Source organism: Rhinolophus sinicus, linkage group LG03, assembly GCF_036562045.2.
Source record: "Rhinolophus sinicus isolate RSC01 linkage group LG03, ASM3656204v1, whole genome shotgun sequence".
In the NCBI taxonomy this organism is placed as follows: domain Eukaryota; kingdom Metazoa; phylum Chordata; class Mammalia; order Chiroptera; family Rhinolophidae; genus Rhinolophus; species Rhinolophus sinicus.
This window is the reverse complement of record NC_133753.1, coordinates 112,725,918-112,749,294: the sequence shown is the minus strand read 5'-3', so window position 1 is coordinate 112,749,294 and position 23,377 is coordinate 112,725,918. Positions and strand designations below refer to the sequence as shown.

The following is a 23,377-nucleotide window of genomic DNA, read 5'->3' as shown; positions in this document are numbered from 1 at the left end:
AGGGGTAATCACAGACTTTGGAAAGAGAGTTTGAAAAGATTCTTTGGTTCAAATAGATGGAGAAAGAGTGAGTTGTTATATTTTCGCAACATACTGTTTATAGTAAAATCATTTTTCCTTATGTCACTTGTCTAGCTCTGATTTAATTCTTTCCCATAACTTACTTATAACCATCCACTACAAAAATCTCCATATTTGTCCAAGGAAGTATCTGGAAGTGGCTTGAAAAAGAGTGAGCCTATTAGAGCCACTGGGAAATTTTCAATAGAAATCTAGGTCAGAGCAGAGAAAGCAGACCCTCAAGAATCGTTAAATACCTTTAAAAAGGGGACAGTGACTTTAAAGAAGACCTAGCAAATATCACTCCTTTTTCTAATGTCCAGGCCTTTCCCTGCCTGTGCTTATTTGGGGCACTATTTTCAGAGTATGGAAACCTTCATTTTGCTCTACATTTATTTATTACTTAAATTGGGTTTGGGGGGTTTGTTGCTGTTGTGGGGAATATATTTGCTTTATTCCAGGAATGGAATAAAAACTGAATGCGTGGATGAGCAGAATGAGAATACAGACCAGACAACGGTCGACATCATTTAAAAGAAATATATTCAAATAAATTTTAGAACTCTAAATTCTCCCTTCTCATCAGGCAGTATCTGTTATTAATTACTCTGTTTTCTTTTTTCAGTACATATTTGTGTCCTTACTCTCCAGAGATTCAACTTACAAACTCCTAAAATCTGTGTGTGGGCACTTAGATGTGAGTACAACATCGCTGAGCCTCCGCTGCTGTCTCTCTTCTGTGTTTCTTACAGTTTCATAGTTAATCCGGTGTTTCATTTTGTTTCCATATTTTCAGAATACAAGTGTTGGTAACAGTCCCAACCCGTCTTCTCTTGAAAACAGTCTTCGGGCAGACCGCCCTTCATCTCTCCCTCTGGTGAGTTGCCCACGTCACTGTGTAAACAGAAAAGAAAGGGAATATGTCCCACAGGTACACTTCCCCTTACACCGTGACCAGCGTGCAAGAGGAACTTGGGACCATAATATCTGAGGCAGAGTCAAAGAAACAGGGCATTTCTGTTCTGAAGAAAAGGAGAACCACAGGAGGTCATAAACTTGTTTCCAGCGATTGAAGGGTTGTCCTGCAAAGGAAAAGAAACATGATAGTGGGCTGTCTTGGCGAGTTACTGGTCACGGAAGGTATTCCTAAAGTCTTGCTGCGTTTGCTTGTCAGTTTGTCTTAGGGGGATTCACCACTCTCTCTGGGGTAGGGCACAATTCATCCCAAAGATCCATGAATGTCTTCTATGTTCAAGGCACCAGGCTAGAGTACACTGTAAGGACACCAGGAAAAATCAAAACCAGTTCTTGTCTTCAACGGCTTGACAGCTTAGTGGAGAAGATGTGGAATACCTAGAAATAACTGTAAAAAAGGAAAGCTATAGTGCCCTCATGAAAGGTAGAGATTCTTTGATTCCTTTAGACTTTGTTGACTGTAGAAGAAAATCTCCAGTGGAAAGTAGCTCCCCCACCCCTCCCATTTGTACAAGAGTTGTACTCTGAAGTACAAGTTGGCCTGGGAGAGTCCTAGCCATATGATTCAAATGATTATGCCCAACTTGAATATTGTTAAATGTTAAAATACCATTGGTGAAGTGGTATGAGCCCATGGTTTCAACATCTACAAGTCTTTTTCTTGTTAAAAAAGTAGTGGGATTAGAAACCTAGTCACACAAAAACTTGGACAAGAATGTTCATAGCTGCATTATTTATTAACAGCCAAAAAGTAGAAATCACCCTAATGCCCATCAGCTGATGAATGGATAAATTAAACATAATCTAGCCACACAGTGGAATATTATTTGCATAAAAAGGAATGAAGAATTACTGTCATACACTACAACATGGACGAACCTTGAAAACATTATGCTCAGTGAAAGAAGACAGAACACAAAAGCCACAATATTATATGATTCCATTTATACAAAATATCCCAATAGGCAAATCCATAGGGCCAGAAAGTAAATTAGTGGCTGCCAAGGGATGTGGGGGAGGGAGAAATTGGGAGTGACTGCTAGTGGGTAAAAGGTTCCTTTTTGGGGGGTGATGGAAATGGTCCAAAATAAGATAGTGGTGATGGTAGCACAACATTGGGAATATTCTAAAAATAACTGAATTATCCATTTAATGGTGAATTTTGTGTTATGTGAATTATATCTACCTTTAAAAAAAAATCTTTATAAAAGCCTTTTAAAAAACCTTTTTTAAATAGTGGGAAGCAGTGCAAAATAGAATTAAACACATATGATTTGGAATCCACCAATCCTGGTTTCAAATCTGGGTTCCACCCAGCTGAGCTATGCCATCAGACAAGCTCTTGAACTGCTCTGACTCAGTTTCTTCATCTATTAAAATGCCAACCTCTCCACGTGGCTGTGAAGGTTACGGGCAGTCGTGTTAGTGTAAGGAGCTTTGCATCCTGCTTGATACATGATAGTCATTCAATAGATAATTAGTAAATGGAAAAGACTTGAATTTGTTCCATTTTCCTTCCCCTGTAAATTCTTCCATGAAATTGAAATGATTATGGAAATGACCAAAAGACAGCTAGATTGAGGTGAAAGGTTGGTAATTTGCTCATGAGTCTCTTCTTCATTTGACAGCTAACTAAATTGTGACAAGCTCAGCCTACTTGTACCTTGCCAGGATATTTTAATGACACCTCTTAAGCACTTTTAGTTCTTAAGCACTTTGAGGGAATGAGTGGGGTACAAAGTAAAACATCCCTGCTTTTTTTTCCTTGCTCCTCACTCCTCTGTCATCCTTCTGTAATTTAAATGTAACATCACTGACCCTGTTTTGATGTAGTTGAGGGAAGAAAACAAGCTAAAACCTTCAGGATCTCATTTGTTAAAGTCCTTTTTCCTTTTGTGTTTCCAATACCTTTTTTAAAACGATCATCAGAGAATACCTTTCTCTGTGTCCCTATTTACAAACATGCATCTAGAACTCTCTACTTTTTTCTCTTATACATGTCTATTTCAGTCACTTTTTCTCATTTTACAACATGCTAATTGAGACTTCCGCAGCTTTACCCTGGGAGCTTTTCAATCATCAGCCTTCCTGTTGTTTTTTTCTAGACTTTTGTTGTTTCCAACAAGTTGGCCACTCTTTGTTGATAGAATTCTAACTGCCCAGAAAAATCTCAGTTTCAGTAACCAGATACTCAGTGATTTGTTGGGAAAATCCCAGTAGTGTGGAGTAATCTTTCCTTCTTTTCCGTATTTTAAAGGTCAGGCCTAAGTGAAGGCCTGCCTATTTAATAAAGGGAAATTGGCCTCTCTTCATTTCATTATTTCCCTTCAGGATTTCAACGATGAATTCTCAGATCTGGATGGAGTGGTTCAGCAAAGAAGGCAAGAGATGGAAGGATACAGCAGTTCTGGTTCTCAGACTCCCGAATCCGAGAACTCCAGAGGTCTGGGAAATTTTTTTGTCTTGACAAAAATTTAATTTTCCATAAAACATCTTTATCCCACCCCTTAAAAACAAACAAAACAAAACAAAACTCCAAAAACACTTGTCATCCTAATTAACAATTGGAAAGGGAATATGTGGAAAGGGTAGCTTGAAAGTTCCAGAAAATGGAATCACCTACGTGGTAAAAATCCCTTTCCATTTATACACATTTAATAAATGTCTCTTAAATCGACATAATATTGGGTTGGTTGAAAGAGAGAAACATGTTTTCTTACCTCTTCTCTCAATAATATTATTAATTGTTATAGCTGAATCATCCCCATGAGTCAGTAGAAGGACAGACTGTCTTTATATCATTTTATTACTTATTTGCTTGATCATTGGATTTCAATCCCCAACCACTCAACCAACTCATGAGACCATCCATTTATGTTTTTGGTCGTTACGCATGTTATGAGATTGATTTGCTTTTGTGGTTGATCATACGTTTTTAAATGTTATGAGGAGAAAATTTACCCAGCCTCCTTTTGGCTCGATAGATTTCCATGTGACGGAGTCCCAGACAGTTCTGAATGTCTCCAGGGGAGAAGCAAAACCAACTAGGGCAGATGCCCATGTGAACAGAGTGCCTGAAGGAAAAGCCAAAAGTCTCCCTACACATGGTAATGAAGGGATTATTGGAGGGGGCGGCACCAGCTTGTAACTTTTAAAGGGCCCTCATGTTTCATTTTATGACTGCCTTGCATATTCCCTCCCCACCCTTCCTGTTGTAGGTCGTTGCATAATAATTCATTTATGCATTCAATAAACATTACCCACTCCTTTTTTTTACATATGGGTGATACAAAGGTGAACAGCCTTCATGGAGGTCCCTTCATTATTCTGAATACTTCGAGATTGTGATTCAAAAATTGCTGTTAAAACTAAAATTATTGTACTATTTCTTATTTACTAAGTAGTCTAATAACCAGTTACCAGTTGTATTAGTACGGGAACAAGGATGGTATCTCACCATTCACTCCAACACAGTGCTTGACACAGAGAAGGCTCCCAATAAATGTATTGAATGAACTGTGTTTGAAAGAATTGTAACTACTGGTTAAAATGACACCTGGAAGGCTTCAGTTAGTATTTTCTTTGATTTCTGCAAATAATTATCTCTTTCCAGTACCTCTTCCCCAATAGGGATATTGCTGGGTGAAGGTGGTGTGTTGGTATTTTTAAACTGTCACTTTTTGTTTTCCATCCAACAGGTCAGTCAGAAACCGTTGGAATCTTACACAAAGTAAAGTCTCAGAAATGTCCAACTCTCCACCAAATTCTTATATTCTATGCAATTATGTAAGTAAATGAATTTACTCTCAGTGACTTAAAGTGATTCAGTTCTCCAAAGGAATAATCTCTTCACGTTGCCATGCACCATTATTAATCTCAGTTGTCGCTAATGTGACCCAAATCTTTTCTTCAACAATTTTTGTCTCCTATCTACTTCACCCCCTTTTTTTCCTTTAGGCTTAGGTCCCATTTTCACATTCTTCCCCCTTCTCATTTAAATAGTGAGAAGGGAGGAAGGAAAAGCAAAATGACTGTGCCAACTCCAGCAGAGGAGTAAGTTCTCAGTGGATGCTATTAGTTGAGAAATTGTTCTGTGAGTTAGGAAGCATCCGTGTTGTTGATTTTTCCATCCATCCCATGTTCTCTGGCAGAGGCCAAAACAACTTTCAAATGTCATCCCCTTTATTGAAAACTTAGGCATTGACGTTTTTAACATCCCCCTCAGCTTCCAGTCTGTAAGCAGTTGTTCTTCTGAAAATAGCCTGACCCAGTTCTAGGCTGTTCCTCACAACCACGGAGGATGTGCCCGGTTTGGTTTCCAGTGAAAGCAGGGAATTTGTGAGTCACCAGAGAACCAGCCTGGGCACCCACTGGCTGGGCCTCTCTGGTGTGGAAGGGAGAGCACTGGGTTGTTAATCCTCCTTGGTCATGGCCTGAGAAATGCCATTAGAACTCAGTGGAAATTGAGGCACTTGGGCTAAAGGATTTTAAGTCCCCTTCCAGTTTTGTGACAAGCATCAGCCTATTGAAAAAAAGGTCTTTTTAAAGTCTCTTTGGCCAAGTTATTGTGGAAAATCCCTTGCCTTGTACGTACGTTGGCTCGGAGTTTATTTAATGCACATCAGGTCCTGGTCATTAACCACTGAGCTTTCTCTTTAATCTCTTTCCAGTGTCTGTGTACTAATCATCTCGACCTTCTACATGAGATACAGAATTAATACTCTGGAGGAGCAGCTGGGGTCACTAACTTCCATTGTGGACACCCATCGTACTGAGTAAGATATCTCTCTCCATCTGCTTGCTATCCCGATTAGTATAATGTTCAACCTGAGCTTAGCAAATATTGAGGATACATTCTGTATGAGGTATTTTGTTAAGTGTATACAGAGCATGCCAAAAAAACATGTATACACATTTTAAGAAAGGAAAAAACTGTATTAAAATTGTAATACTCAATATAGACCAATAACAAAAGATGAATACAAGTCACGTTTGACTTCTGTAATTACTAGCGATGCTCGAAGTGGTCACCATCAGCATCCAGACACTGCTGATTACGGCCCACTACTGATTGAGCAACATTGACCAAAGTGTCCACTTGTATACATTTTTTTGGCACCCGGGTATATGGGAAGTAAAAAGGTGGGAGGGTCCTAGAAATGAAAGACCTAACTGTGCACTTCTTGAGTTGCTATATTGTTGCCAGTGAGGAGGCAAGAAACATACCTACTTTTACATTATCTTTATCTTGATCTATTAGCCTAAACTCAGTTGGGATCTTGGCCCATTTATTGAAATATAAAAGTTTATCTTAGTAACATGGCAGTGATTCAAGACATTCATAGGAAAGAAGCAATGCAAGTAACTCAGCACATTTCATCATCCATAACTCTTTACATTAGCTCATTTATTTACAAAACTCTTGACCACTATAAAAATCCATCTGACTAGTAATTAGTTGAATGTGGCTGTGAAGATTTTCCATCACAGTAATTTTTGCATACCTGACCTAATTAAACCTATTCAGACATAAGCTCTTTCCTTTTAACCCATTTACATGAGGATTCTGACACACTACCTAGTAAAATAAATTATCCCATGTTAGCAAGCATACTTTTAGCCCAACTTTTGAAAGCAGAGAGATTCCTTTACAGAGCATATGTACCATGTGCTAGACAATCTATTAGAATGGATACATACATGCACAAATAGAGTTTTCTCTCACTCTGTCTTTACCATAACCTTATAGCTCTTATTCCCATTTTACAGATGAGGTAACTGAGACTCACAGACGTAATTAGCTCAATGTCTTAGTGGCTGTAATAGAATCAGGATTCAAACGCAGGTATATATGACTACAAAGACCATAGGCTTCCCAGGCTGCTTGGCTGTGAGAAACAGCCTAGAACTAGATCGCACTGTTTTTCAGCGAGTTTCAGAATCGTCTGGAGGGCTTGTTAAAACAGGTTACAGGGCCCATCCCTAGTGTTTCTGATGCAGTAGATCCCAGGTTGGGCCTGAGAATCTGCATTTCTCTCAAGTTCCCAGGTGATGTTGATGATGCCAGCCTGGGGTCTACACTTCGAGAACTGTTATGCTGTATCATTCTGGGGCCTTCCTTTATGCTCTAACAATTACCTAAAAGTCTTATTTAGTGGCTTACAAGTATGCTGGCATACAGGTTATTTTTGAACCATACATATCCTGGGGGTGCCAAAAAAAATGTATGAACATGACTTGTATTCATTTTTTGTTATCAGTATATATTGAGTATTACAATTTCAGTACAGTGTTTTCCTTTCTTAAAACGTGTATACATTTTTTTAGCACCCTTTGTATATGTGAACCAGCAATACAGAAGCCTAAAGAATGGTCTGGAATAGATTCATACCCTGCCCTTACTCTCTCCCATCTTGTGCAAAATGTTAATACACTCAGAGCTAGGAGGTGACTCTAGATTATTGCAGACTATTCTGTTTACTATCGTATAAAGGTTGATTCTTTTAGGAAAATGTACCTCATGTCCTGTTATTTAATTAACTGGGTCATGATGAGAGGGAAATTCCACTAACAAAGGCAAATGAAATACTTATTCTATTATTTGAGTAATCATCTCAGGAAGAGGTTCTATCTGTAAAATACCACTTAAAGGAGAAATCACAAAGACAACATATGACATGAGGTCAGGCAATAAAATGCTTTTACAGGACCTGAGCTTCCCCAATCTCTTACTTCATCCAAAGTAATCCAGCCACACTGCCCAGATCGCTAAATCCACACTCATACTCTGATTGTTCAGTTGCTACAGAGCCATCCTTCTGAGTCCATACTTTGTACTGCCTTTGTTAGTACATTACCAGCCTGTAGCTCATCGGAATTTCATGGTGACAAATCAGTATTCTGGGTCTCAGATCCTTCATCTAGAAACTGAAAGATTTACATTCAGTTTCCTTTTTGGGATCTAAGATTTTCATAGTATGGATCAATGACAAAGAAAAAAACTGTTTCAATACTAGTAGATGAAAAACATCTCACTGCTTTCTTAATACTTGGATAATCATTAATAATTTGCCAAGTGCCTATATCTCTAAAATGGATTATGTGTAAAATAAGTTAGACCAGTCATTGCCATCTAAAAACTTAACAGCCACAAAGAAATTACAACCAAGAAATGTGGAGAAGACACAGGCCATGGTTCTTAACCTTAAGATGAAAATCTGATAAACAGCTTTAGACCATCTCTCCAGGAAAATGTACATACATCTCTAAATTTCCTACAGTTTAGCTAGTATAGGACCCCCAGTGGATCCCAGAGTAAGAGCCTATGCCATAAATAGTTTAATGTAAATAATGAATGCACCTATTAGATTACAAGGCAATGGCAAATTGCATTTCTATGGCAAGTCTCAAAGAAGAACTACAAAAGTCTCACACTTCAACAGAAATTCAATTAAAGACATTCCTAAACATTCTGAAAGTTCTAGGGTAAATGGTTCCTGTTCCTATAAAAAATAAGTATATGAGAAGAGCAATAATTCTTGTAGTAGGAGTAGAGAGGCTATTAAGGTTTAATAAAAAGGGTCTAAGAAGCCAAGTGCTTGAGAGTAATTGTCTGATTTTTGTCTGGAAGCTGAGCGCAACATAGCCCCTTAAACAATAATAGCTTAAGAGATTTCCAGCTGAGCTGTTAAGAACTAGTCCTCAGGGGCGGCCAGATGGCTCAGTTGGTTAGAGCACGAGCTCTGAACAACAGGATTGCCAGTTCGATTCCCCCGTGGGCCAGTGAGCTGCGCCCTCCACAACTAGATTGAAGACAACGAGCCGCCGCTGAGCTTCCAGAGGGGCGGCCGGATGGCTCAGTTGGTTAGAGCGCGAGCTCTCAGAAACAAGGTTGCCGGTTCAATTCTTGCATGGGATGGTGGGCTGCGCCCCCTGCTACTAAAGATTGAAAACGGCAACTGGACTTGGAGCTGAGCTGCGCCCTCCACAACTAGATTGAAGGACAAGACTTGGAGCTGATGGGCCCTGGAGAAACACACTGTTACCCAATATTCCCCAATAGAAAAATTAAAAAAAGAATTAGTCCCCAAACATCTAGTCTGGGGTTGTGGATTACTGCAGGGCCTTTCTGAGGTTAAGTTAAATGCTCACTCTCTTCTATTATAACCTAGTTTTCTGTTCAAATAAATTTCAATTGTGTGTATTCCACTTCGTTCTTTGCCATTCTTGCCCACAATAATTTTTCTCTTTGTTCTTACAGAGAGACAGCACCATCCGGCCTGGGGTCACAAGTACAATTAAATATGGAGGTCCTCTGCCGAGAGCTTACAACAAACATAATGAAATTAGAAAAGGTGACTGATTTCTTTCCTGTGTTGGGAGCAGTCGTAGTAGTGTCTGTCGATTGTCATAGATCAGGGGCTGTACATTAAAACACCTTCGCAGTGCAACAGGCAGTGTAATTGACCAAACCCAGCCAGGGGGCTGCATAGTAAATGTGAAAGACTATTTTATATTTCCACAAAGAAATAGGTTTCGATCTCATTTTCCTTGTTGGTCTATATTCTGGTTTTCCTTCTCGGTTAGAAATGTTTCTCTGTACCATAGGGCCCAGGGGCAAGTGACTCTGACACAGGGCTCAGGGACGGGACACAGCAGGGAGTGTCCCAATCAGAGAGTGCAGCCCCACCTCCACCCAGGCTGATTGCTACCACACATAAAATTTTGCGCTCATTTCCTACTGTAACCCTGGGAGATGAATGTCATTGTTCCTATCTGACAGAGGAAGAATCCAAGTTTCTATTAACTTGCTCAAGGAGACACATTTAGAAAGTTGGCCGACCTGGAGTGTGAACCAGGTCTCTCTGACCCCAAAGTTGTGCTCAGAAGCCCTCTACCCTTCAGAATCCATCCCTAGGCCTTGCTGATAAGGCCACTGATGGACCTTTACCTCCAAAAGTATCTTCCTATAGGGCAACTTCAGGGCAAACCTGTCTTACGCTTGTGGCATTCTTAGAACTCAGCAGGAGAGTAAACAAGAACAAAAAGGTCAGCATGTCAGAAATACTGCCAAGTTAAACCTAATGAACATTCTTTACTACTTTCAACATGTCTATCCCTTCCATCTAATCTACTGTTTTTACCATAATCCTTAAGGAAAGGTTTAGAGTTAAGTGTTCAATTCCAACCTACAAAATGCCCAGTAGCTTTCCGTAACAGTGCAGTTATGCTTACTTGGGAAGAAACATGAAATACAAATGAGTCAAACTTTGTTTGTTTTGCTATACTAAATGTTATCTAGCATTTAACCACGGAAGTATTGAGAGCAAAGGTGTTTCAAACTTCTGTTCTAATCCAAGGCATGCCAGATAATTCCTATTGAATCACTGTATCTATGGGTAAATTTGGCAACTTTTTCTCTTTTAAATCCAAAATCAACCAAAGAAGGTATGGGGTAGCAACTGAATTGTTTTCCTTTCTAAAATTTGGCTGCTGAGAATTGAAGATAGTTGGGTTTGGGGTTTATTTTCGGTTGTTGTTTTTGTTTTTGTAATGAAATGTTTACAAATGTTTGGCTTCCGTGCTGACCAAGCGAATGGGGTGGTTTTAACTTTCTATTTTGCTCACTCCGTCATACAGTGGTATTGAGACCTGAAGCACACAGAATCCTGCTGTCCTCTTTTGCATTTCTTCCCACTTTCCTGCCAGGCCTGGCTAGGACACCACATTCTATAACGAGGGACAGAAAGACAGGAGCATTTGTCCACATAAGGCAGAAAGCTGGCCGCGTCTTGTGCAGGGATTCACACAGAGCCCAGCTACTCAGCTAGGAGGCCTGTAAAACCAATAGAAACCTTTGTCCCGAAGCAGAAGCAGTCAAAAGTGGATTTAGGGTCAAACTGCATTATGTTGAAGTCCTGAAAAGTTAAAAATTTCACACATTGCTCAAAGGAATCGAAGCATAAGAAGTGAGCAGGCCACACACATGTTCATTTTGATTGGTCCACGCCCCTCCTCAGAGGCAGTCTGCCAATAGTGTAGCACAGCCTGGGGGTGAACTTGCAACTAAATGCTGTGGGAACGTTGCAGCCAAGTCTCAGCTCTTTTTACTCAATACCAGCAATTTCCTTCTACTCTCCTCCAGGGATTGCTTGCTCATGTCTAAGCCTCCTGATCTGCCATTAGCGTCGTCCCAATTTCTGTTCATGGCATCACGGCCTTTTCAGTCATCCTTGTTGGAAATCTAAGAATAATTTTTAACTCCCTCCTCTTTGGCATTTGCCACTGATTGACTAATGAGTTGAAAAGTGCTATGCAATCTATCTTCAAATGTCTCCGCAAATTCTCTTTCCATTGGCTCCATCTTAATCCCTTCTGACCCCCTACTGCCCATCTAACAGTGTGAACTCAGATCTCACTCTGGTTTTTATTTGCATTTTCCTGATTATTACTGCAGTTGAATGTCGTTTCATATATTTATTGGCCATTTGGATTTTGTTCATTTTGCCCATTTATCACCTTTATTTTATTGTGGGGTGTTGTGTCTTTGTAGGTATGTTTTATATATTTTGGATATCAGTCCTTGGTTTCATTACTTTTTCTGCCTTCCTACTCCTGAGTTTATCTTTGGTCCTGTGGGATAAGTAAGGAAGACATGAAATAGGAATGTCAGGGATGAAGGCAATGCCTTTCATGGGTAAAAAAGTAAAACTTATTTTCTTAGAACTGGATATGGCATTCAGGGTGGGACAGTGTAGAAGAAAGAACATAAGTTTTGGAGTCAGACCTCTGCTACTTAGTGTCTAACGGTCTTGTCCCACAGCCTCTCTGGCCTGCAGTTTCATATGTAAAACCCACGTGTGTGTGTAGTGGTGTACGGGTAAGGTGAGCACCATGGAGTTCCTGGCACGGACATATTAGCTCCCTTCCTCTTCACTTGCCTGTGTGTGCCTGTAGGACATCACTGACTCTTCTTCCAAGAGAAGACTATGTTTTTCTATTGTGCCACGGGGTTGCCTGCTCCCATCGCAGTACTGGTTGTGGAGAATTCCTTGCTCTGAATTCTTTAAGGTTCATGTCCTCAACAAACATTTACTGAGCCCATTTTTAATGTCCAACACTGTATGGTAGTCTTGAGATCCAAAGGTATGGCATGGTTCTTGTCCCTGTGAAGTTCACAGTCTCCTGGGAAATACTGTTCGATACCGAATAGTAGTGTTAAACATTATTACATGGTGTTTGTCTGATTGAAACCATCACATGGGCTCTGTAAAGCCAGTTTCCCATTGTCTCTGAGTGCACTCAGAACCCGCCCTGCATCACCAGTGCTTTCGTTCTTTTTCTTCCCTCTGATTTCTCTCAGTCTCTACTGACATTTTCATCTTTGTGCCACTCTTTCTTGTTCGGCCCTATCTTTTTTCATCTTTAAAGTGGACTGTCAAACAGAGTTCTGGTCCATTCAAAAGCATTTGTTTGCCTGATCTAAATTTTACCTATGTGTAGCTTTTTATTCAAGGGAGAATAGATTAATTTGAAGCATGAAGAGGCCAGAGCAACTATACCCTTAATATACTCCATTCTATTTAATAACAGGAGCTTCTCTCTTATTATTTCAAGATACAAAACAACTTACAGAAGCTGCTTGAGAATGGTGACTGACTGACCAGACTGCGCGGGCCAACGTAGTACCTCGCGCTTCCCTTTGAAGAAGGTGCTCCCAGAGGCGTCCTGGCGGAGCGCTCCCTGCTGGCCGGGGGAGCGAGCAGACGGCGTCCCCAGCCACGTTTGCACTTGGAGCCCTCCAGCTCAGGAAAGGGGGGAGAGGGAATAATTTTGGTTCCTGTGCAATAAACGTTGATCTTGACTCTCTGAGGAAGTTTTCAGTGCTGCTGCCTGAAGAAAACAGACCCATCCCGGGAGGTCTCAGGAAGGAACTGGTGGATGGATCTTCTAGTACATGATTGTGTTTCAGTGGTTATCGTGACTGTGTCAGCAAACACACTCCACCCCCTGCCTTTGCCGTCCTGCCCACCCGCCTTTCTCTCTCCTTTACACCCCAGCCTTCAGAGTAAGGGATGTATCACGTGCCAACAAACCTGATATGGTCCTTTAAAGAATTAGCCATGAGTCTCCAAAAGGCAATAAATAGCTCTAATGAACACATGTGCTTCAAAGAAATAACACCAGCATTTCGTCTTTTTTTTTTTTTCCTTCTGCTGTTATGGTCTAGTTTAAATCATCTGTGTATCTTAACTTCTCAATTGAGTTATTGGAAAGAATATCAGGCAAAGTAGATTAAACTACCCGTTTATGGTTTGTTTTGTCCCTCTACTACTTCACTGGACTGATTCTCACCCACCCCAGGTCAACAATCTGTGAGACATGGGACTGAAGTACTAAATAAACTTACTTTGAAAACAAAACTAATCTTTAAACCAAAAAGTATAATCGTGATTTGATACAGGACGAAAAACACTGAATTTTTAAGATGATAGGTGGACTACATTAGTTTTGAAACAGGATGTCTGTATTGAATGCTGAAAGCTCTTTCAGCATGACGATAGCATGCTTTTTTCTTTTGCTAACTGAAATAAATAACTGGTGGTTTGCTAACTTCTATTCACCATATGGGTTACCTGGTTTTTATTAATAATTATTTAGGTACCAGAAGATCTGTAATATAAAAGATATTCTGTTTCTATCTGCAATGCATTTTATAATCATTTCTATGAAATGTATTTTGTTTAATCATATAAGCTAATAAGTGAATTGGTTACATCCTTTGTATTTGTTAGCCTACTGGACAAGAATTGTGCCTGGTGCACCCCTGGCTTTTAATAAATACTCATTGGTTAAAATGCCCTGTTAACACTGTGTTTTGTCAATTTGTGAATTATTTTAGCTAAGTCAATATGCTTTTTAACTGCTTCTCACTTCCTCTCTACTACTGCCAACTCACCCATACTTCTTTTTTTCTGAATATTCATTTCAAAACTCAAAAGTGATTTGAATTCTTGGGTTTTAATGACATAAGGGAAAGAAAATGAACTTTGAAATCAGAAATCCAATGCTTGATTTGGGGTTCACATTTTATGAGTTATGTGACCGTAAGCAAGATATTTGGCCATTTATCCCCATTTTATTGATGAGGCTGAAAGGACCAACAAAAGTGTCATTGTGAGGATTAAATGTGATAATGTCTCTAAAGTATTTCACCATGTCAGGCAAGTAGTAAACTCTCATAACAGGTATCATATTCATTATTTTTAAAAAATGTTTTCATATCTGACATTTCAGTTTTATAAAAGTTCTATGTCAATGCTTTATACTCAACCCATTAGAGATTCATAAGTGGGTCAGCCACCTCTGGAGAGAAATTTTACAGCTGTATGAAGAGCTTTTAAGAGGTTCAAATTTCACTGATTTTGTAATCTCATATCTAGGAATTTATCCTAAAGCAGTAAGCAGATACCTAGTCAAAGATTTATGTACAAGAATGTTCTCTGAAGCTTTAAAACAGCAAAATACTAGCGACTCTAAATATTCAATAGTATAGCATTTAAATGATGTAATTATTTGGAAAAATGTTGTCAAAGAATGGCATAGAAAACAGTATTAAAAGGGTATGTACAAAACTACATGGTTTGATCCCAATTTTATAAAGAAACTCCTGCGTGTGTGTTTGTGCATGTGTGTGTGTGTATACACATTACATATATATGAAAGCACATACACACGTTGACCTTTTCTATATTCTCCACATTTTGCATAATGAAAAGTTACTATCTTTTTTTAATCAGATAAGTTCATTAAAAATATTAAGTGGCTCTCCAGGAATCAGATCTTACAACTATACACACATCCCTCCCCCAACACTTGCTAGTTCTGTACCAGGAGCCACTTTTTCAGTGTTTTTTCCAACAACCACTATAGTTGACTCTTCCAAAGAGGGACAGCACTTCATCATTTCTAGATTTAGGGTTTTTTGTTTATTTTTGGGGGTTTTGGTTTTTTGCTTTGGGGATGTTGCTGCTGCTTATTTTTTATAACTCACTCCTAAGTCAAAAGCTACTGCAAGTGGATCTAAATGGTGATGTCGTTAATATGTCTGCATATTAACTACAAATCAGCATAGGAAAGCAAGCATCAGGGATTTTCAGCCTCTACCACCTTGATACAAAAGTAGGGAATTCTAACATATGAAGGGGTTTCAGATGCTCAGTGGGCAAAATAATAGCAGATGCTCACCATATATAATTTGCCATTTAAAACTTGAGTATTACATTTCTAGAATCGAAAGAAAAAAACTTTAAAAAGAGATTGATTGTAATGCTATTTCTATACATTCTGATGTTTTAATCTATGATTAAATATATACTATTTTGGTGAATAGAAATTACCAATCTCACATAAATAGGAAATGTCATTACTATTGACCTCCCAAGCTTTGTGAATATTTAAGATACCTTCCTATATATACTCCACAACACTCCAAGACATTTCCCTGGTATTCATTTATGCAATTCTTTGAAACCATCCCAGACACTTTTTTAGGATGGCTTTTCCTTGCCTTGCCCAACTCATCTTAATTCATAAATTCATGGCGTCAGACCGAAAATTTTCCAACTTAACAATGAATTGTCTCATATGCTGTTCTGATTTATGTATCCTAATAGTGAAATTCAGCTGACGCTTTCCTTCTTTACCTGTTTTGTTTCCGGTGATCTAAAGGTCATGGACACTAACATGTTATAGATAGCTCAGGTGATTTTGCTTTCAAGCATTTTTTTTAAGTGAAAATTTTGTAAGAGTGCCTCAGTAATAGTTATCATTTTGGATCCATAACCTGATCTTATAAAGGAACCTGGTGACATAACATTCTTTTCATGTGCTTCTTTTAGCCTATCCCTGCTAATAATGATGATATTGCCAGTTCTTGACAAAAAAAAAAAAAAAAATCAGAGGCATTAAATGAAGCAGCTTTGATCATTGAATTTCCAGCACTTCTGTATTTTTCCAAATCTGAAGCCTTACCCAAAGCAATCTACAGATTCAATGCAACCACAATCAAAATTCCAATGCCATTTTTCACAGAAATAGAACAAACAATTCTAAAATTTGTATGGAAGCACAAAAGACCCCAAAAGCCAAATAAAGCAATCTTGAGAAAAAAAAAAACAAAGATTCAGGTACCATGCTCCCTGATGTCAAACTTAGTTATAAAGCTATAGTAATCAAAACAGTATGGTATTGGCATAAAAACAAACATATAGATCAATGGGAATAGAAAGCCAAGACAATAGACTCATGCGTACACGGTAAATTAATTTACAGCAAAGGAGACAAGAATATACAATAGAGAAAGGACAGTTTCTTCAATAAATGGTGTTGGGAAAATTGGACAGCAACATGCAAAAGTATGAAACTGGACCACTTTCTTACACCATACACAAAAATCAACTCAAAATGGATTAAAGACCTGAATATAAGACCTGAAACCATAAAACTCCTAAAAGAAAACATAAATGATAACATCCTTGACATCAGTCTTGCAATGACTTTTTAGGATCTCATACCAAAAGTCAAGGCAATCAAGTAAACAAGTGGGACTACATCAAACTAAAAAGCTTCTACGATGCAAAGGAAATTATCACCAAAATGAAAAGACAACCTACTGAATGGAAGAAAATATTTGCAAATCATATATTAATATCTCATAAGGGATTAATATGCAAAGTATATAAAGAACCCATACAACTCAATAGCAAAAAAAAAAAAACACAATTAAGAAATGGGCAGATCTGAGTAGTCATTTTTCCAAAAAAGATATACAAACAGCCAACAGGTACATGAAAAAATGCACATCACCACTAATAACCAGGGAAATGCAAATCAAAACCACAGTGAGGTATCACCTCACACCTGTTATAATGGCTATTATCAAAAAGAAATAACTATTGGCGAGGATGTGGAGAAAAGGGAGCCCTTGTGCACTATTGGTGGGAAAATAAATTGGTGCAGTCACTATGAAAACAGTATGGAGGTTCCAAAATTTTAAAATAGAACAGCCATATATTCTATCAATTCCACTTCAGGGTAGTTACCTGAAGAAAACGAAAACATTAACTCAAAAAGATATATGCACCCCCATGTTAATGGGGCATTACTGCATTATTTACAACAGCCAGGATATGGAAACAACCTAAGTATCTACTAATGGATGACTGGATTTAAAATTTTTGATACACATATACATACACATACACACACACACACACACACACACACACACACACACACACAGAGGAATATTATTCAGCCATAAAAAGGAATGATATCTTGCCATTTGCAACAACACGGATGGACCTTGAGGGCATTATGCTAAATGAAATAAGTCAGAGAAAGGCAAATACTGTATGATATCATTTATATGTAGAATCTTAATAAAAAAATACACGCTCATAGAATACACAGAACAGTAGTTGCAGAGGCAGGGGATGGGGGAGTGGGCAAAATGGATTAAGAGTGTCAAAAGGTATAAACTTCCAGTTATAAGTCATGGGGATGTAATGCACAGCGTGATGACTATAGTTAATAATGCTGTATTGCATGTTTCAAAGTTGCTGAGAGTAGATCTTTAAAGTTATCATCACAAGAAAAAAAGAATCTGTAACTGCATATGATGACCAATGTTAACTAAACTTAGTGTGGTGATCATTTTGCAACTTTTACAAATATAGAATCATTATGTTGTACCCCTGAAACTACGAGGTATGATCATATAATACGGTGAATGTTTAAATTCTTAAAAAAAATTAGTTTGCCATTAATCCCCCTCAAAATATTTCCGCTAGCTTTGAACACACTTACCCCATCGTTCTTGCCACTTTCTGAAGCAGTTCTGGAAGTCCTCTTCCATTGAGTGTCTTTAGTTGCGCTGTCGTGGCTGCCTCGATGTCCTGAATTGATTCAAAACATTTATCTTTCATGGTCATTTTGACTTTGGAGAAGAACCAGAAGTCACACAGTGCCACATCTGGTGAATAAGGTGGATGAGGACATACCACAATGGGTTTCTTTGACAGATATTGCCATACCAGAAGCAACGTGTGACACGGAGCATTGTCATGATGAAGGATAAAATAAAGACACTCACAAAAGAGGACTTCCAGACTGCTTCAGAAAGTGGCAAGAACAATGGGATAAGTGTGTTTGAAGCTAGGGGGTGTATTTCAAGGGGGATTAATGGCAGTGCGTATTTAACTATAATAAATTTTTTTAAATTTAAACATTCACCGTACTGTTTGGTCACAGCTCATATTTATTTCATTCCCCCCTCCACATATGAGAATAGGGTGACAGAATAGCCAGTCATCTCTTGACCCAAGCAGTGTAGGCTCTTGTCCTCCCTCATTCATAGGCCCTGGGCAGGCAGTGATCCCGTTACCCCTTTACCCGTTACCCCATTTAATGACTGTGACTGTGAACTCTATTCCTTCTTAGACCACAATAGGAAGTAACAAAAATCTTCCCCAGGACCCAGCTAGGCATTCCTTGCCCTTGGGTGAAAGTGACTCTGTTGAGAGGCAGTCCAAAGCAGTAGGAAATGCTCTGCTAGCTACCAAAAGGAATGTCTGTGTTTTTGTCTAACCAGCATCATCTTAAGAGTAATCTGATTTTTTTTAAGAGCCATGCAGTTAAGCAGGGCTGCATTAAACATTTTATTTTTTCATTTAGTTTTTATCAGTTTCAGGTGTACAAAACAATAATGTGTCTTATTTCTAACTTTTTAACACTCTTACTGATGTATAATTTATTTATAATAAATTACACATGTTTAAAGTGTACCACCTAAATTGGACATAGGCATATACTTGTGAAACCATCACCACAATCAAGATAATAAGCATAGGGGCCAGCCCGGTGGCTCAGGCGGTTAGAGCTCCATGCTCCTAACTCCGAAGGCTGCGGGTTTGATTCCCACATGGGCCAGTGGGCTCTCAACCACAAGGTTGCCAGTTCAACTCCTCGAGTCCCGCAAGGGATGGTGGGCATCACCCCCTGCAACTAAGATTGAACATGGCACCTTGAAGTGAGCTGCCACTGAGCTCCCGGATGGCTCAGTTGGTTGGAGCACGTCCTCTCAACCACAAGGTTGCCGGTTCAACTCCCGCAAGGGATGGTAGGCTGTGCCCCCTGCAACTAGCAATGGCACCTGGAGCTGAGCTGCGCCCTCCACAACTAAGACTAAAAGGACAACTACTTGAAGTTGAACGGCACCCTCCACAGCTAAGATTGAAAGGACAACAACTTGACTGGAAAAAAGTCCTGGAAGTACACACTGTTCCCCAATAAAGTCCTGTTCCCCTTCCCTAACAATAAAAAGAGAGAGAGAGAGAGAGAGAGAGAGAGAGAGAGAGAATAAGCATATTAAGGTAATAAGGATTACTCCCAAGAGTAATCCCTTGGCAACCCCTCTCTTCTGCCCCACCCCACCCCCACTATACCCTGCATCCCCAAGCAACCATAGATCTGCCTTCTGTCTCTATATATTAGTGTTTATTTTCCAGACTTTTATGTAAATGGAACCATACAGTATGTATACTTTCTTGTCTGGATTCTTTCACCCAGAATAATTATTTTGAGATTTATCTACTTTTGCATGTTTCAGTAATCCATTCTTTTTATTGCTGAGTAGTAGTCCATTGTATATATGCACCACAAATTGCTTATTCATCAGCCTGTGGATGGAAATTTGGGTTGTTCCTAGTTTTTATTTATTACAGGTAAAGCTGCTTTGAATATTCCTGGGCAAGTTTCTGTACAAACATATGCTTTCATTTCTCTTGGGTGAACACTAGGAATGGAATGTCTGGGTCATATGACAGGTATGTATGTTTAACTTGCTAAGAAACTGACAAATTGTTTTTCCAAAGTGTACTATTTAATATTCTCACCAACAGTGTATGAGAATGACAGTTCCTGTACATCGTCACCAACACCTGATATGATCAGTCTTTTAAATTTTCACAGGAGTTTCTAATACACAATGTGTAATCTCATTGTAGTTCTAATTTGCATTTCCCTAATGACTATTGATATTGAGCATCTTTTCACGTGCCATCTGACATCTATTTATCTTCTTTGGTGAAGGGTCTGTCCAAATCTTTTGCCCATTTTTATTGGTCTGTTTTCTTATTATTGAGTTTTATGGGTTCATTCTATATTCTAGATAAAAGTCCTTTATCAGCTTTGCAAATATTTGCAAATATTTTCCTCACACCATGGCTTGTCTTTTCATTCATTTTATGTCTTTCAGAGAGAGGCTCTCTCCTCTCCAGTACTCTATTCTGCAAACTCTAGCCACCCGGGCTTGCCCTGGCTCCATTTCTGCTGCTCATTTCTGCTGGGGTTCTCCTCCCTTCACCACAGCATAAAAGCTTTCTGCAAGCAGTCAGCCAGGGGCTCACCTCCACTGTTTGACCTCCACTGTTTTCCTTCTCTCAGGTGTAACCATTTTTCATTACCTGATTTCCAGTGTCTTGAAAACCATTGTTCATATATTTTGTCTGGCTTTTTTGGTTGTTTCAGGTGTTAAAATAAAAAACAAATGGAGACCAGCCTTGAAAATTCCCTGAGCAGACAAAACTACTTTAGTCATACAATACAAGCGAAGTTTAATTTAGCTTGTTTTGCAAGACTAACTTGACCTGGGTAATTTCTTGTTTATGCCTCTGGAAATATAAGCAAAACCTAAACTGTTTCCCAAAATTGATACAAGGTAACCACTGACCAATTCCGTATCATTTTTTAAAATTCTAAAAGTACAGCCAAACACTGTGAAGAGAAAACAATCACTGCCTTCTCACTATATAAGCTGCTTTATAACAATAAACCTCTGAGGTTCATTCCATGTTTAGTTTGAGTGCCCCCGGTTCAGGAACTGTCTTTTCTGGGTGTGCACAATAAATGTACTAATTACTACTTCTGTGATTCACTGGATTTTCTTCAGCTATTTATGAACTTTTGATCCAAGTGAGAAACCAATTCTAGTCCCTGTTACTCCATCTTGAATGAGAATGGAAGTCCCACAGCAGAGAAAATTTGACAGCAAGGGCTGTGAACCAGGTAGAAAGAGCTGTTAACTCCATGACAGAAAAGGGAAACACAACACGAAGACAGCATGGAGAGAGCAAAAGGAGGTTTAGGGAACAAGAGAGAAGCAGTTGAAAGTACTAAAGCTTAGAGCTCATGGGGGGTCTCCATAAAGCTGAAACACAGAGCTATGAGGAAGGGACACACCAGGTGGGGCCAATGTCCCAGAGGCAGCGTAATGAGGCTGGTTCTGCAAATGCTGGGAAAACTGCAAACTGAATTCAGCTGCTGCTAAATGAATAAACTGCCATTGCCAGGGTGAAGTGAGAACAAGGTGACACTCACTGGACCAGGAACAGGAGGTTCTCAGGGAGCCAAGAGGAAGGTGCAATCCCCTATCCCATTCCAGCTTCACGGGCTCTTACTAATGCCCACTATTAGCAGAATTTAACACGGAGAGGCTGGCAAAACAGAAATATGGTTTGATGAACCCCAACATCAGCATCACACAGTGGAGTTTAGAAGGGAGGCCTTCGAACTAAGAGATAATAGCTTAATAACTGTCTACTATCCACTCCACTGGCTACTCAGCTGCCGTCTGTACATACTTGAACTCTCACACAAGAAACACAACTCCGCTCCTAACAAGACGCAACTATACTTCATACAAATGAAGATATTCTCGCCCTTACCTGAAAATGATGCGAGGCAAAGTCCCAATGTTCACTGTATCCCTCTCTGCGGACCGCGACCTCAGCGCGCTGCGTGGAGATGGGGCCGGCGCCGCCGCAACCTCTTCCGCCTCCTCCAGGAGTCCCCAGCCTTCCCTGCGCCCAGGTGCGTGGCAGGTGTTTGGCTTCAGTGATCAAGGAGCTGCAAAAGGGGGCCGAGGACTTGCTTTGCTTCACTGTGAACATCCCCGCGCTCAACAGTAGCCCCCACCTCAAGGAGCTTTTCCAGGGGTGGGGAGGTGACACAGCCTTCCAGGGTGTCCAGGGACTGGCACATCCTGCCACCCCCTCTGATCCCCACACCGCCCCCTGAGGAGCCTTGAGGAGCTGGAGGTGCCACCGACCCTGCCATCCAGCCCTGCAAGGCGGCCCTGGATCTCTCGTGGGAGCACCAGGAGGCATCCTGTTCCCCTGGCCCAGGCCTCGCACCGAAGCTGAGCTTGTCCTCTTTCACCCCTTCTCCAAGGAGGAAGAGGCAGGCCCCAGTCCTGCGCCCTGGGTGAGCTCCAGCGTTGCAGGCAGAGTCGGAAAGGCTGGACCAGGAACCTTGGGAGCCAGGAAGCAGGAGGAGGAAGAAGAGGAGGAACAGGGAAAGGAACAGGAAGGAGGGCTGCCCCTGTCTCTCGGAGCCAAGCCACAGCTCTTATCACCCAGGCCAGCGCGGGGAGAGGGTTGGGGGTGTCGCACATCCTGCCCCAGTGACCCACCTCCTGCCCCCAGGGAGGCTGTGAACAAGAAGGCAGCCGAGTACCTGAAGTGGGCAGACAAACTCCTGCCCCTGCACTTGTCCCAACTCCTAACCTGAGAGGGAGGGGACCCTTCCCCAGGACTCTAGCTGCAGTACTGTGGCCTCCCCCTTCTCCCATCCCTGGTGTCTTACCTCCTGTAAGTAACTGTACCAAGAATGGGGAACATAATAAATTCAAAGCTCCCTTTAAATAATTAAAATAAATTAATAATTTAAATTAATAAGACGAATTATTTTTAATTAATTATTCCTCAAATTTGGTCACAGTGCCATCTGAATATTCTGTTCCCTAATGACTAAATTGTAAAGTTAGCCTCCTACAAAACTTGTATAAAATATTAAAGGGAAGGAAGAAGTAAATTGTTACTACAGAGGGTGCCAAAGAAATGTATAGACATTTTAAGAAAGGAAAAAGCTGTATTAAAATTGTAATACTCAATATATACCGATAACGAAAGATCAATACAAGTCATGGTTATACATTTTTTTGGAACCCCCGGTATATACATTTATAATATACGTGTTGTGGTAAAAGCATGCCCACCTGTGCACACAGACTCGTACTTGTACACACACAAAGCAAGGAAGAAATATGCGTAGCTGCTATAGTCTGCGTTTCTGTAACTAATCACAAAGATATATTTATTATCTTCTTCCCTACCCGTTTCCTTTTCTTTGCCCTCAGAAAAAAAGTGAGCTGGTCACCATTCTTTACCTGATGAGGTGACCCAAATCTCTATTCCTGGAGGGTCTGAATTCTCAGAGCCTC

General features: G+C 40.0%; 1 protein-coding gene and 1 pseudogene across 6 annotated transcripts in view; both read left to right on the top strand.

Moving 5' to 3' along the window:
* Nucleotides 1-13,903, top strand: part of GRAMD2B (GRAM domain containing 2B) — a 110,043-nt gene extending 96,140 nt beyond the window's left edge. For all 6 annotated transcript variants that reach the window (XM_019732382.2, XM_019732385.2, XM_019732380.2 and 3 more), the window contains 8 exons: nt 686-757; nt 857-937; nt 3,367-3,478; nt 4,020-4,142; nt 4,734-4,821; nt 5,706-5,810; nt 9,296-9,389; nt 12,652-13,903. In XM_019732382.2, the coding sequence (XP_019587941.2) occupies nt 686-757; nt 857-937; nt 3,367-3,478; nt 4,020-4,142; nt 4,734-4,821; nt 5,706-5,810; nt 9,296-9,389; nt 12,652-12,693 (717 nt within the window). In that variant the 3' untranslated portion in view covers nt 12,694-13,903. The remainder of the gene's footprint in view (nt 1-685; nt 758-856; nt 938-3,366; nt 3,479-4,019; nt 4,143-4,733; nt 4,822-5,705; nt 5,811-9,295; nt 9,390-12,651) is intronic.
* Nucleotides 13,904-21,799: 7,896 nt separating this feature from the next.
* LOC109447726 (sorting nexin-15) lies at nt 21,800-22,665 on the top strand (annotated as a pseudogene).
* The last annotated feature ends 712 nt before the right edge of the window (nt 22,666-23,377 follow it).